The 13202-nt window shown below is 43.9% G+C and overlaps 1 protein-coding gene across 13 annotated transcripts in view; it reads left to right on the plus strand.

Annotated features, from left to right (window-relative positions):
• The window catches only part of STAU2 (staufen double-stranded RNA binding protein 2), a 320498-nt gene that overhangs the window by 283026 nt on the left and 24270 nt on the right, over nt 1–13202 (plus strand). The window contains exon 13 of one of the 13 annotated variants that reach the window (XM_047728844.1): nt 1362–1457. The exons of 10 other annotated variants lie outside the window; for them this stretch is intronic. In XM_047728844.1, the coding sequence (XP_047584800.1) occupies nt 1362–1442 (81 nt within the window). In that variant the 3' untranslated portion in view covers nt 1443–1457. Of the gene's footprint in view, nt 1–1251; nt 1331–1361; nt 1458–13202 lie in introns of those variants that run through there. 2 more of the 13 variants (XM_047728848.1, XM_047728853.1) reach the window with 2 other exon arrangements.

The following is a 13202-nucleotide window of genomic DNA, read 5'->3' on the forward strand; positions in this document are numbered from 1 at the left end:
CTCCACCCAATTACAAAGCTGGGATAAGCATCATCCCTTTAAAAGTAGTATTTATCAGAAGTATTGAAATGGACTGTTCGTGTTTTCCTTCCCCACCAGCCCACGAGCTGTTTGTGGTCTGTCGTGTACATCTGTGTAAGTGTGAGAGCTCCTGTGTCGGACACATCCATGTGCCAGGCACTGTGGTAAATACTTTGCTTGCATTATCTCATTTGATGAAACTCATCGAAGACCCTGAGACTCAGAAGGGAAGCCATTTCCCCAGTCTCTTAGCCAGATGCCAAGCCAAGTCATTCTGACCCCATAGACCATATAATCACTTACTACACACCAAAGAACCTGGCACACAGTTATTCAGTGACTCCTTCAACTGAAAGAAGGAAAGGAGTTGGGGGAAGAGGGGGTTAAGGAGCAGGTGCACCCCAAAAACTAGAGCTCAGAGCTATGGTCTAGACTCCCAGTGGATCAGACCAAAGCAGATCCGAGCATCAGTAGCTAAGCCATTTGGAACAAATCCCTCTCAGAAGCATATTGGAAATTTGTGGAATGCCACAAACATATCCTCAATATGTTAGGACAATCTTAGAGCTCCTGATGACATCAGTATGATGGTGAAAACAAAGCTATGGACTGAGTAGGGCACTAAATAATCATGGCTCTCTCATCCTGGAAGCAACCGATGTTTTGTCGTCACCTCAGCTGAGCACCCCAGCCCGAAGCAGCTAGGGAACACCACAAGATGCCTCAAGTCTAGAAGACCATGGATCTAAGAGTACTGAAACCTTAGGAGAGGACAAAAATCATCCCCCTCCCTTAAGTGTGTTCCTCAAAAGCCCTTTGTCATTACTACTTGGCCATCCTTTACCGCTGCCGACATATTTGTGACCATTTTTAGGTAAGGTGAAGTGGAGTTCTTTTTTTTTTTTTTTTTTAAGATTTTTATTTAATTATTTGAGAGAGACGATGAGAGAGAGAGAGCATGAGAAGGGGGAGGGCCAAAGGGAGAAGCAGATTCCCTGCTGAGCAGGAAGCCCGATGTGAGGACTCGATCCTGGGACTCCATGACCTGAGCTGAAGGAAGTCACCCAACCAACTGAGCCACCCAGGCACCCCTGAAATGGAGTTCTTAAGCTAAATATCACATGGGTTTAAACTTGTTCAGAACTTCTCTCATCCCCTGTGGTAATTTAACATACATGTTTAACATGAATTAAAGCCCTTAAATATTGATTTAGTCATTTGTTCTATCAAATCCTGTCCGTTTTCTAACTTGGAACAGATGAACCTTCCCAAATCACCTCAGTCAAAACAATAACAACAATGCCCTTTTCCTTCGCGTTCTTGCTCGGTTCAATATGGAGGCGAACGTCCACAGCATCAAGGCAGAGTCGGGAGAACGTCTGCCAGACACAGCTGGTCAGCTTCCTCCGGCTAGAAGATGAGGACACAAAACTGGAATCGAGTTTGAGCTTGGATTGGCGACCACTGCTGAGTAGAGGATGAGGGTGAAGCGAGATGTGTTGACCTGTACGAATGGCCTGAGAGAAGGGGAGCAGTCCAGGTCAGCGGTGGCCTGCACGGCTCTGGCGGTGTTCCTCTGACTTCCTCTGAGAGGCCGAGAGGCCTCAAGCGTCTCCGCCAGCCATGCCGGCCGGAGAGAAGTCGCTCCTCCAGAGACAGTGGCCACGTTGAGCAAGTGAAGTTGCGGAGCCAAGGACAAGTATTCCTGAAATATGTTTTTGAAATTCCTATTTAATGCATATATTCAGCAGCATACCAGAGCCCTGAGTAACAGCCCGTTGAGTGTTGTGACAACGGCGTGGGTGTAATGACAGCAGCCTGTGTGGGACGTGGCAATATCTGGGGGCAGAGCTGCCTGAGTCTGAGGAACAGTTTTTATTTCAGTGGGAGCTCTGCACATACTAGGGCCACAGTTTGAGGTCTCTGGGGGTGGGAGGGAGGGGATCATCTTAATGAGAGCAGACTTCGTGTAGGAGGCCCTACTTCCTGACAGGGAGAGGATAAAAATGCAGCTCCAGAAACCAGAGTGCCTCTCAACTATTTAAAGTCACCCCTTTAAAACAAAAAAACAAAACAAAACAAAAAACCTGGACGTTCAGATGGCTCTCAGGAAGGATTTTCGGATTTCCAATTTCCATATGGAAAATGTATTCTCTAAAGCTATTTCTATAGAGTGGAAAAGGATAGCTCTTTCATACAAATATAATAATAAAGCCGATCTGAAATGGTTCATATGCTTGATATTTGTTAGAAATTAAGTTTTTTCATGCTAGGTAAGGAGGAGTTCTGCTTCTCTTCTGTGACTATACACTGGCAAGGTAACAGCATCCTCTGTACGTTTTTTTGCGTGTGTACAAATTATGTCCTTGCATATCTTTTTTTTTTTTTTTAGATTTTATTTATTCACTTGAGAGGGAATGAGAGCAAGAGAGAGCTTAGAGGGAGAAGAAGCAGGCTCCCCACTGAGCAGGGGGCTCAGTGCGGGGCCCGGTCCCAGAACCCTGGGATCATGACCTTAGCTTAAGGCAGACACTCAACAGACTGAGCCACCCAGGCGCCCCTGTGTCTTTGCATATATCATTGTGGTATAAAAACCTTAGCAAGTTAATATTAAATCATCAGTCATTAGTCATGAGAGAAAAGTGACCATAGGAAACATCTTTGAGGAAAAAAAAAAAAAAACTTTAAAGTCACAATTGGATTACTTTGACAAAAGTAGGCTTCCATTCAGTGAAAATTTTTGTTAGATTTTTTAGTCATTGCAGGGAGCTGGAGTGATTAAAATGTTTAATAATGCACTGTTGTTTTCCATGAAACTCTAGTGTGGCCCTGTTCCCCGGCCACAGGAATGTAAGAACTTCTTGGCAAATACCCCAACTAGGACCGGGTGGGACGATGTATAATTAATGTCAAGTGTTATTGCCCTTCTCCAATGCCATCCACCCACTGACCAGCATCAACTTCCTCCTGTTCTTTCTGTATTCAGAGCTTGGTTTACAGCACTTTGGTTCTGAATATAGCAGGATAAAATTCTGGTTTCCCTTTTTGAGAATACACATGATGAAAATCAGCTTCATCTAACAAGAGCTAATTTTCTTATATCTTTGTTAAAGGCGTTCAGAATGAGCCAAAATTTTTACAGTTAGAGATAAAATTCAAGTTAGTAAAGATTTTTTTTTAAAAGAACATTCTATAGCTACTTTTCAGGGGGTATAATTTTGTTCTCAATTGTTTAACATTTTCCCTTGAGTTTTGCTTGACAAGTATTGGGAAAGAATGTCTGGCAACTGTTAATGAAAGTGGAGGCTCTTTTTTTCTCTCTTTCTTGTTTCTATAAACTTACTAGACAGGCTTAAGTCCAAAGAATGATAAAGTAAGGAGGCATTTGTACATGAAAATGAAAGCAGGAATAAAAATAAATATTCCTCACTATCTTAGAATATTGAATTGGAATCAGAGTAGAAACCATGAGATTCAGATACATTACCCTGAAGCTGAACTGTCTAATGAGGAAAGCTATAACTGTGAAAACCGAAATTCCAAGTCGGTGCTAGAGCCAATTTTATTTTATGGAGGTAAAGCTGAGAATTTTAATTAAATCGTAGTTCTTCCTGTGAGGTTCCTGGGAAGGAAATTTCAGGATAGATCTTAATGGGGATGATGTTCATCAGATCGGTGTTAGTATGCTCTACTATGCCCATACTGGTTGTTAAAATATTGAAATACTTCCATACCCATTGGTAAAGAGCCATGGCCTAGAGCTCTTAGTGCCTTCTGCCAACCCCGTGGCTGCCTAGGCGCCTCTTTGAGACCGACCCCCCTTCATCTCCTCTCCCCAAAACCCAGCAACTAAAGAAGTCACACTCAGGACAACAGGGGTGTCTCAGACCCTGCCCCAGGTCAGACTGGCAGTCTGCTTGGTCAGTGCCCATAGTAACCTGTTAACCGTGTTAACCTGTTGTTCAGTACTTTGCATATCATGCCTATCCTACTGGAAATCTGATAAATTAAAATAGCTAAAATAAGGATATCTTTGTAGAAAGAAAAGTCAGACAAAGGTTACACCAAAGAGAAAACCTAAGAGTGGTATTTAAAGCTCAGATTGAGTCAGTTGTAAGCAAAGCCTCAGAGTCACAGAGACGGGGGAGATCAAAGTCACGGCATAGCTCTTCTCGGCCTATTGCATTGCTGATTCACAATGTCTGCAAGAATTCTTTTCCTCCCCCGTCCTCTCATTTTAGCAGCATATCTTTTTTGTACCAAGTCATTAGTCTGGAAAGTATAAAATGAAATTCCTTTATGACAACATTACAAATGGAAATATGAGAGGGTGCCTAAGCATGAATGGTTCATTTGAGATGAAGACCCAACCACACGTGTCATCACCTCAGGGCTGCGGAAGCTGCCTGGGGTCCTCTCTGCCCATGGCTCGGGCTTCCCGGCTCCTCTCCCTCCCCAGAATCGGCTCCCTGGGAGGGCCCTGCAGCCTCCAAGGACCCCTTGACCAGACACCAACCTACAGTCTTATTTAGTGATTCACCGCATTTAGATGGTAATATCAAACCGGGAATGCTCTTAGTTGTTGAGATTTCTTTCTCAATATTCTTGCCTTTTTCCACTGGAAAAACAGATATCTGACTGCATGGCAGTCATTTTCATACCTTTCAGTGCCCTTGATTAGCAAGAAAAAGCCAGAGGGGATTATGAAGAAAATCTTAATTCATAGATAAAAGGCACCCATGAGGAAAAATCATAGCATTTCAAACAGTACCCAATGCAAATGAAAGAAAGATGTCTGGGCTAGAAAAAGAATGAAAGAGGAAGGAAGGAAGGAAGGAAGGAAGGAAGGAAGGAAGGAAGGAAGGAAGGAAGGAAGGAAAAGAGAGAAAGGAAGGAAGGAGGGAGGGAGGAAGGGAAGGAAGGAATGAAGGAAAGAAGGAGGAAACATGGATAAAGGAAGGAACTCACTCATTAACAAGTTCAAATCTCAATATATTTATTAAATCAGAGAATCAAAGATTTGGGAACATACAGAAAAGGACCTTGGTTTCCTTTGGTAAATGTGGTTTTCAATATAATGTAAGTGATTCACTATGAAGTAAAATTGTTCTGTAATAACTCCTCAAATTTGAATTTTGCAGCCCTGGTACTGTTTCCATTTTTGAATAGATGTCCAAATGTGTTTATGCATAAATTATGCATATTTGAGGGAAAAGTGTAGCTGTTGTTATGAAGAAAATGTCAGTGACTCTAAAAATGTAGGATTGTATCCGCTCAGGTGACCCACGGATGAGTAGCAGGAAGAGAAAGATTATCTGGTGAGATGCACTCGAATGGAAAGCCTCCAAGACCTCCAACTGCGGGCCCCACGCTCATTCCTGCGGGTGGCTAGGCTGCGTGGCCCCATCCCTTCCGCTTCCTCTCACTCCCACCTGACAATTCTTCCACGTTCGCATGCACATTTCCTATTTCTTTATGCCCTCCATAAAGCAGAGACCACGTTGTGCATGGAGGATGTATTCAAAAGACGCCGGATGGAATGAATGATTGATAACTCTGGGCAGATTTCTGTTATTCTTTCTCTGTGTAATGCAAGATGCGAGGTTCCATTTCTTACCCTGGATTCGGGCTCACCTATTTTAAATAGGTCCTATTTAAAGTCCTCTATACCACCAACTGGGATCTGTTTTAAATAGACCACACTGTATATTTTAGATTGCCCTTTTGTGCCTAATCTCATGCAGTAATTATGCCCTACTTAACATTTAATTCAACAACGCTCCATGGCAACCAGACTGAAATGCATGCTACTCACAGATCTGAATATTGTAAGAGTATTTGTTTTACTGCCGAGCCTGATCCTGCCCACTGGAGAGAGGCATCTTTGCAACTGATATGTGCCAATACATGGTTTCCTTTCTGACTTTCTCCTAGACATTGAACCCATCTTCTTAGACTAAAAATAGCCAGTGAACTTTGATTTAGTTGATATCTTCAGACACCGAGCCTTAGCTGTTCACCCATGCATCCATCCATCCATCCATCCATCCATCCATCCAATATTTATTTAATATCCTGTATACTTTGGGTTTGTGCTAGGGCTAGAGAGATACATACACCATACCCCCTGACCTTGAGTAGCTCATCGCTTGGTGGCGTATGGTCTAACATATCGTCGATGTGATAAAAAATCCGTAATGGAGATATGGGCAAAGCATTCTGGAAGTACAAAAGCAGAACGACTTGCCCTCAGGGAATTTGGGGAGCATTCAGGGAGGAAATGACAGCTTAGTTGAAGTGTAAATAATGAGTAGTGGTTTTCCAAGTGAAGACAGGTGGGAAGGTCCCTCTAGGCAGAGGGAATAGCCTAAGCAAAGGCACTAGGCACCCCCTGGGCCTGTCTCTGGGAGCTGTGAGGGCTGTCTCCCATTCCTGGTTTGGGTTTCATGGGCCTGCCTCAAACTGTGGCTGTCCTGCAACCGCTGGGAATATTCCAGATCAAGGAAGGTCTGCTAAAGAGCCTGCATTGTCTACCATGGCTAGAGTGAGCCTCATGGGCCTCTTGACCCCTGACTTCTGACCTGTGGTCCTGGCTCCCGGCCCCTCAACCCTGGTCACAGGGTGGAGAGTAGTGGTTGGACCAGAGACTAAAGCTGTGAAGTTCTCTGAATCAGTGCTGCCTCCTTTCTGAACCTTTACATGAAGAAACTTTCCCACCAGTAGATAACTCCAAGTCCTGGTCCCAGCCCAAGCAGCGCGGGCAGTGGCCTTCATGACCTGCACCTTTGTACAAGGAGATGGGATCCAGATGGCCCCTCTGCCTGCAGAAAGGCATGTGTTTGGTGGATTTGCACATGGGAGAATTCCAGTGTCATGCTGCAAACACTGAGTGGGATCATCTGGCTGAATATTTCCATCTCCAGTTGAGGCTGAATCCTATGTCTAAGCATAAGCTGGCTTGGAAGAACTGCCCCAACCACTCCTCTGCTAGCCCAGGGAGGGTTTCGTCCTCCTGACAAGAGTGCTGCTTCCCAGGCACCCACCTATCAGTGCTAACAATCACAGACCTGTGTGGTTTGCAGCTCTCCCGCAGTGTCACTGTCCCCTGGGGAGCGGGGAGCGTGGTCTCACTGCTGGCTTTGCTGTGGTCACTGACGTGGTGTTTGTGCGTTAATATAATCTATAGACTGTACATCTAGAACTTATACAGCTCAGTGACCTGAGATGAGAGTGAATTGCCTTTTTAAATTTTTTTAAAGATTTTATTTGTTTATTTGAGAGAGGGGATTGGGGACAAGCCAGAGGAGAGGAGGAGAGGCAGAGAGAGAGGGAGAAGCCCCAGCTGAACAAGGAGCCCAATACAGGGCTGGATCCCAGGACCCTGGGATCATGACCTGAGCTGAAGGCAGACGCTTAACCAACTGAGCCACCCAGGCATCCCAATCCTGAATTGCCTCTGAAAGATTTCCCCATTAGTCCTTTCTTTGTCGCATACTCTTTGTCTTCGCTCTTTAAAAATAATAAAAGGTTAAATGCCATTCAAATGTAAGATGTCATCATGGACTGTTATTGCATTTGTCACACTGAGGAAGGGAGCAGCTGGGGAAGTGATTGGCAGGTACTCTTGGCACAAAGTGACCCAGAACCCCGTTCCTGTGGGTCCTGGTCTTCACTTTCTTTCCCTGTTGCTGCCATTGAGTTAGGGGTTAGAAAAATACCCTTCAATACAGGTACAAATAAAAATCAGAGGAAGATGTCTTTTAAATCCACTTTACCAAGATACTATTGAGAAGGATACATGGAGAGCATAAGGAGAAAAGAGAACCCTCTTGCACTGTTGGCGGGAATGTAAGTGGGGGCTGCCACTATGGAGAACAGTATGGAGATTCCTCAAAAAATAAAAAATAGAACTGTGATCCAGCAACTCTCCTTGGTATTGATCCAGAAGAAACAACATCACTATCTTGAAAAGACATCTGCACCCCCATGGTCATTGCAGCATTATTTACAATCACCAGGACATGGAAGCAATCTAAGTATCCGTCGATGGTTGACCAGATAAAGGAAATGTGGTATATATATGCAATAAAGTATTATCGTCAGCCATTAAAAACAAAAAGGAAATCCTAGCATTTGCAACAACATGGATGGACGTTGAGGGCATTAGCTAAGTGAAGTAAGTCAGAAAGAAAAGACAAATACTGTGTGATATCATGTATATGAAGAATCTAAAAAAAAAAAAAAAACAAAAAACCAGAACTTTGATAGAACAGATTAGTGGTTGTCAGGGGAGAGAGGAGAGGGATGAAGCAGTGGGGGCAGTGAAAGGGTTAAAAAAGAGAGAGAAAAGCATAAATTAACATGTGAGTTGAAGGTACGTCTACGGAACATTTTTTTCACGAGGTCGCATCTACAAGTGAAACAGGCAACCCGATAATCCAAGATGAAATATTATTCTTTAGGGTTCTGCAAATTTTAAACATGTCCAGTGGGTGTTACATCACAGTTACTGTTTAATGCTTCTCACCATATGCAGTAAAACGCAACTTTATGAACAGGTGGCATTTTAAAAACTAACACGTAGCCGGGAGTGCTGACTCCCGCTGCTCATTCGGGCTGCTGAGCAGAATTCCTGTCTGATAACTTGCACTACTGAGAAATTCAATAACCTCTGTTTCATAGATTGCTTATTTATTAAAGATAGCTAATTCTTAAATAATCTAATATTCTGGGTTTTTTTTTCTCTAAATAGTGTATTTAGGATCAGATGGTCTCAAGGAAGAGGAAAACCGCTTTCCAGGGCAAGTGCCCATTTGTTTTCGGGCTATGCAGACACACCCTGAGTGAAGGCACAGGGCTCTCTAGGACCAGGCAGCTGCGATGGTAGGTCCTCAGAGGACTTACACCCCCGGTGGGGAGACAGTGCCTGGCTGCTCTGCCACACCTAGGACCATTGCCTGCTAAAAAAAGAAAAAAGAAATTAAGAAAAAAAGGCCTCATGCCTAATCAGCAGCTCGGTGTCTTTTAGAAACATGTTATCGGTGTTACCAAACCAGAGTTGATATTTCTTGTTGGTATACAATGAAAAAAATCTACCTACACTAAGAATTCATTGCCTCTTAAAAGAAAAAAAAAAATCTCCTTTTGATTTCTAAAAAGAGCTATCCATTTTCAAACTGGTTTATCTACTCAGGCCCAAAGCACTTGGGCTGTGACAAGCCCCATTGCCAGTTTTCATCAGCTCGGTTTGGGTAGCCAAGTGCCTCTGAGTTCTTTCCAGACAGAGCTCAGGTTCTAAAGAGTATGTTTTCCGAATATATTTGCACCTTAGGTGTAGACTACTGAGCAAAGAAATGGAAATCCATGCTTATGTAATCATGAAAAAATATCAGATGATAGCTTTTATGATCTTGCTCCAATTCAGGTGTTTGGGGCAAATCATTGCCAGCAATGGTATATGAATATACAGTACTTTATATGCTATTACAGGTGACTTTTGTCTCCATGGAAATATGTTTTCCCTTTTACAACAATTGCTAACCACAAAAGAATAAATAACCATAGGTGTATCTTTTTTTGTTTGTTTTTACATTTCTGCTTTTTTCTCATGTTAAAGGTGAGATACAGAGATTACATTTTTGCTAAGGAACCTGCAGCTGTGAGTCTTATCTTTGAAAATTATTCAGGCTCTTCTGCAATTTCTCCTAAAAGACACTGAGATAGGGTCATTTACTAACCACAAATACAAAATGCATTAGGTTTTAACAGCAGATCTAAATTAAAAGCTCAGTAACTTGGAACAAATGCACCTTTTCGTTCATTTCCAAACTAAAATCCTGGCTACATTTTATTGTTTCTGAACCTTTCTTGCTGCAAACCATCAATCCACCAACTTCACTCTGGCTCATTCGAGCTTTGAACTGTACCTTTACGGTGCTATAAATTAGCATGTCACTGCGATACGCTGTAATTTGCATTAATTTCTTTCCAGTTAAAGTTGTCTTTCTTTGAAGACATCTTTACAATACTTAGAATTCACTCAGAAAAGTAATACCCAATGAATGATGTAAAACATAAATTTAAAAAACATGTTTTGGCTTTTATCTCAAGATGGAAAATAAAAGTGGTTAAAGTTACGCGCACAGTTCTGCGACCCAGACTCACTTTCTGATACTTTAGTGCCATTGTTCGAGGCAGAGATGTTTTAGCAGCAGGAAGTGGAGGGAAGAACACAGCCCTGATCTCATCCACCTGAAGACAAGGAGCCATTTTAAAGATATGGTTACAAGGGGAAATGGTCAGGGTCATAAAATTGTCAATGAAATGCACTCTCATCGGGGCTTTACACAGGATGCGTGGCAGGAAAAAGCCAAACGTTTCAGTTGAGAGGGGACAAGTCTCCTCCCCACGCTGGTTCCCAACCCAGGTGAGGTTCACAGGAGTGGCTCTGACCAAGCCCTTGTGAGCTGCCCACACCTGCTATCCTGTCACGGAGCTGCCATCCTGGCGGGGCAGGAGAAGGGGAGAGAGGAAGCAGTGGATAACTGGGCAGGCTCCTGAGAGGAAAAAATCACCCTGCTCTCCCGTGAACCTGAAACTCTAGGAGGCGAGGCTTCTGGATGCATCAGCGAGCTGTTTGTCCGCGGTGCACCTGTCCATCTAACTGACCACACTGGCTCCAGTCTAGGCTCATTCCCTGCACCCAGCTCCTTGCTTCCACTGCCCGCCCGCCCTTGCCATTGCTACATCCTGCAGAAGCTGATCCCTCCGTGGAATTTGTTTTCCAAGCTTTAAAAACAAAATTACTGGGAGGGTAAGAGAAAACCCAAGCCTTGAGTCCTTGGGCAGCATGCCACCAAACTCCTTGAACTCCAGCCCCGGGTTTTTGTGTCCCTTTGAAATAGACACGGTTTGGGTTGAACCTGCACTTCCTAGCATCTGGAGAAGAGAAGGAAGACTATACTATTTTTAAAAGGAACTTTCTGGAAAGTGTACAAAACCTGATAATTAAAAAAATAAAAGCCAAACCCTCAGCTGCACAAACAGCCCTTGTTCTCTTCCAGCAAAGGTCTGTCAGGAGTGCCCACCTTCCTCTCCCCGAGAAGAGCAATTAAGGAGACCAGGAAGCATCGCTGAGTTGGTCTGTTTTCTAGCAAAGCCTTTTCAATCACCTCCTTTGATCTAGCAGCGAGTGTGGGAGGGGGAGCGAAACCAACCTGCTTCATGCCTCCAGCCCTATTTGTAGGCGCTGTGTTGGAAGAGCGTTTTCTCTCTCAGCATATTTTTTGGACTCAGAGTGTACACATCTGTCTTTATACCCAGCCGCCTTTCTGGACCCAAACAAGTTCTCTGTGAGTTTCCCCAACCGAGCTCAGTGGGATCTCTGTCAGCTGCAAGATTTATGTCATCTTGTTCAGTCCTGAGAACTGCTCCTTCAGCTTTTCACATCTGGATTTAATTGGAAAGACATTAAGTGCCGTGGAAAAGCATATTTCAGGGCCGTTCTTTATAGACACCCCTATTAAAGGAGCTGACGGCTGTAGGTTCAAGTGGGACGAGCAAAGACAACATCTCCAAAGTCGAAAGCACGAAATAATGAAAGCCGCTGGGAATGAGAGGGTCCTGTTCGAGGCTCACATTTACTCAGTTACTTTGGGAGAGAAATGGGGCGAGATGCCTGCCAACCGTGGCACGCGGGATCAGCACACGGATAACCGGGCCTCTCGGCATTTTCCTGGCACTATGCCTGCCGTGCCTGCTCGCCACAGCCTTGCGTGCCGGCGTCTGGATGCGTGATACACAAACATTTTAGAGGAGCAAGAGAGTGGTTGGTAACTGCAGATGCCGTCACCTTCTTGCGTCATCATCCCCTTGAGGGGTGGTGACAAAGAGTCCCCGGGCCACCACACCCTGTGGTATCTCGAGAGAGAACAATAGCAGCAGCCAGTGAGCTTGCAGCCGAGACAGCACACACGCAGGGATGGTTTTAACCAGGTCCCCCACTCCAGCATCTTCTCCTGGTTGAGCATGCGCTGGTAGGTCTTAAATGCACACATCCAAGATCAAGAGCAGAGGTCCCTGTGATGGGCAGCACTATGCAGACGGTCCGCATTGTCAGATGTGGGCTTGTGTTCAAAAAGATACTGAAAGACAAACAACAGTTTTCTTCAGAGAAATACAGATATCTTTCTTTATCTGTATTATAACTGCAAGCCCTAAACTTTCTAGCCCAGGAGCAGTTTAAATCCTCTGACGTCCTAGCCCCCAAATGTCTCATTCACCGAGGGTAAAATGGGTACTTAGTTTCCTCTCTCTGGACTCTCCTCATCTGTGGACTTGGTCAAGCAGAGGTCCTTAACCTCTTTTGAGCAATGGCCCCTCTGGGCACTCTGGTGAAACCTGTAGACCTCTTTGTGGAAGAATATTTCCAAACTACATAAGTAATAATAAAGTAAAAATACACAAGATTTCAAAAATTATATTGAAATATAATTTCATATTTCAATATATGAACATTTTGAACGTTCATATATTGAACATTTTGATCAAATGTTTTAAGAGTATTTGTGTTATGTGAGAGTAAATATTTCAGAATAAATTTGTGCTGTAGTAATAAATGAATTTATTAGCACGTGGACTAACAAGATCTAGCAATTGGTCTAACAACTATACTTCTGCTGTAATTCCAATATTTTTAATATTTTGCCTAAAGAAGTGCTAAGTTTCCATTAGATGCTAATACACACCCAGAACATGTGATGTCCTCCCTATCTAAAGTCACAGAGTCTCTAAATGCATGGGCCCCAGTTAAACCCCGGTGAGGATGAGGATGCCATCTTCTTTTTTTTTTTTTTTTTTTAAGATTTTATTTATTTATTTGACAGAGAGATCACAAGCAGTCAGAGAGGCAGGCAGAGAGAGAGGAGGAAGCAGGCTCCCTGCTGAGCAGAGAGCCCGATGCGGGGCTCGATCCCAGGACTCTGAGATCATGACCTGAGCTGAAGGCAGCGGCTTAACCCACTGAGCCACCCAGGCGCCCTGAGGATGCCATCTTCTAACCAACACCTGTGCACTGTGGTTCTGTTTCTCAATCAGCCCCTTGCCTTCAGGAGCCTTGGCCTCTCCTTTGGCCCTTGTCCCGTGCTGAGTGGCTTGGAAGGTGTTTTGGCCTCCCTGCAGCC

Source organism: Lutra lutra, chromosome 4 (assembly GCF_902655055.1).
Source record: "Lutra lutra chromosome 4, mLutLut1.2, whole genome shotgun sequence".
NCBI classification, from domain to species: domain Eukaryota; kingdom Metazoa; phylum Chordata; class Mammalia; order Carnivora; family Mustelidae; genus Lutra; species Lutra lutra.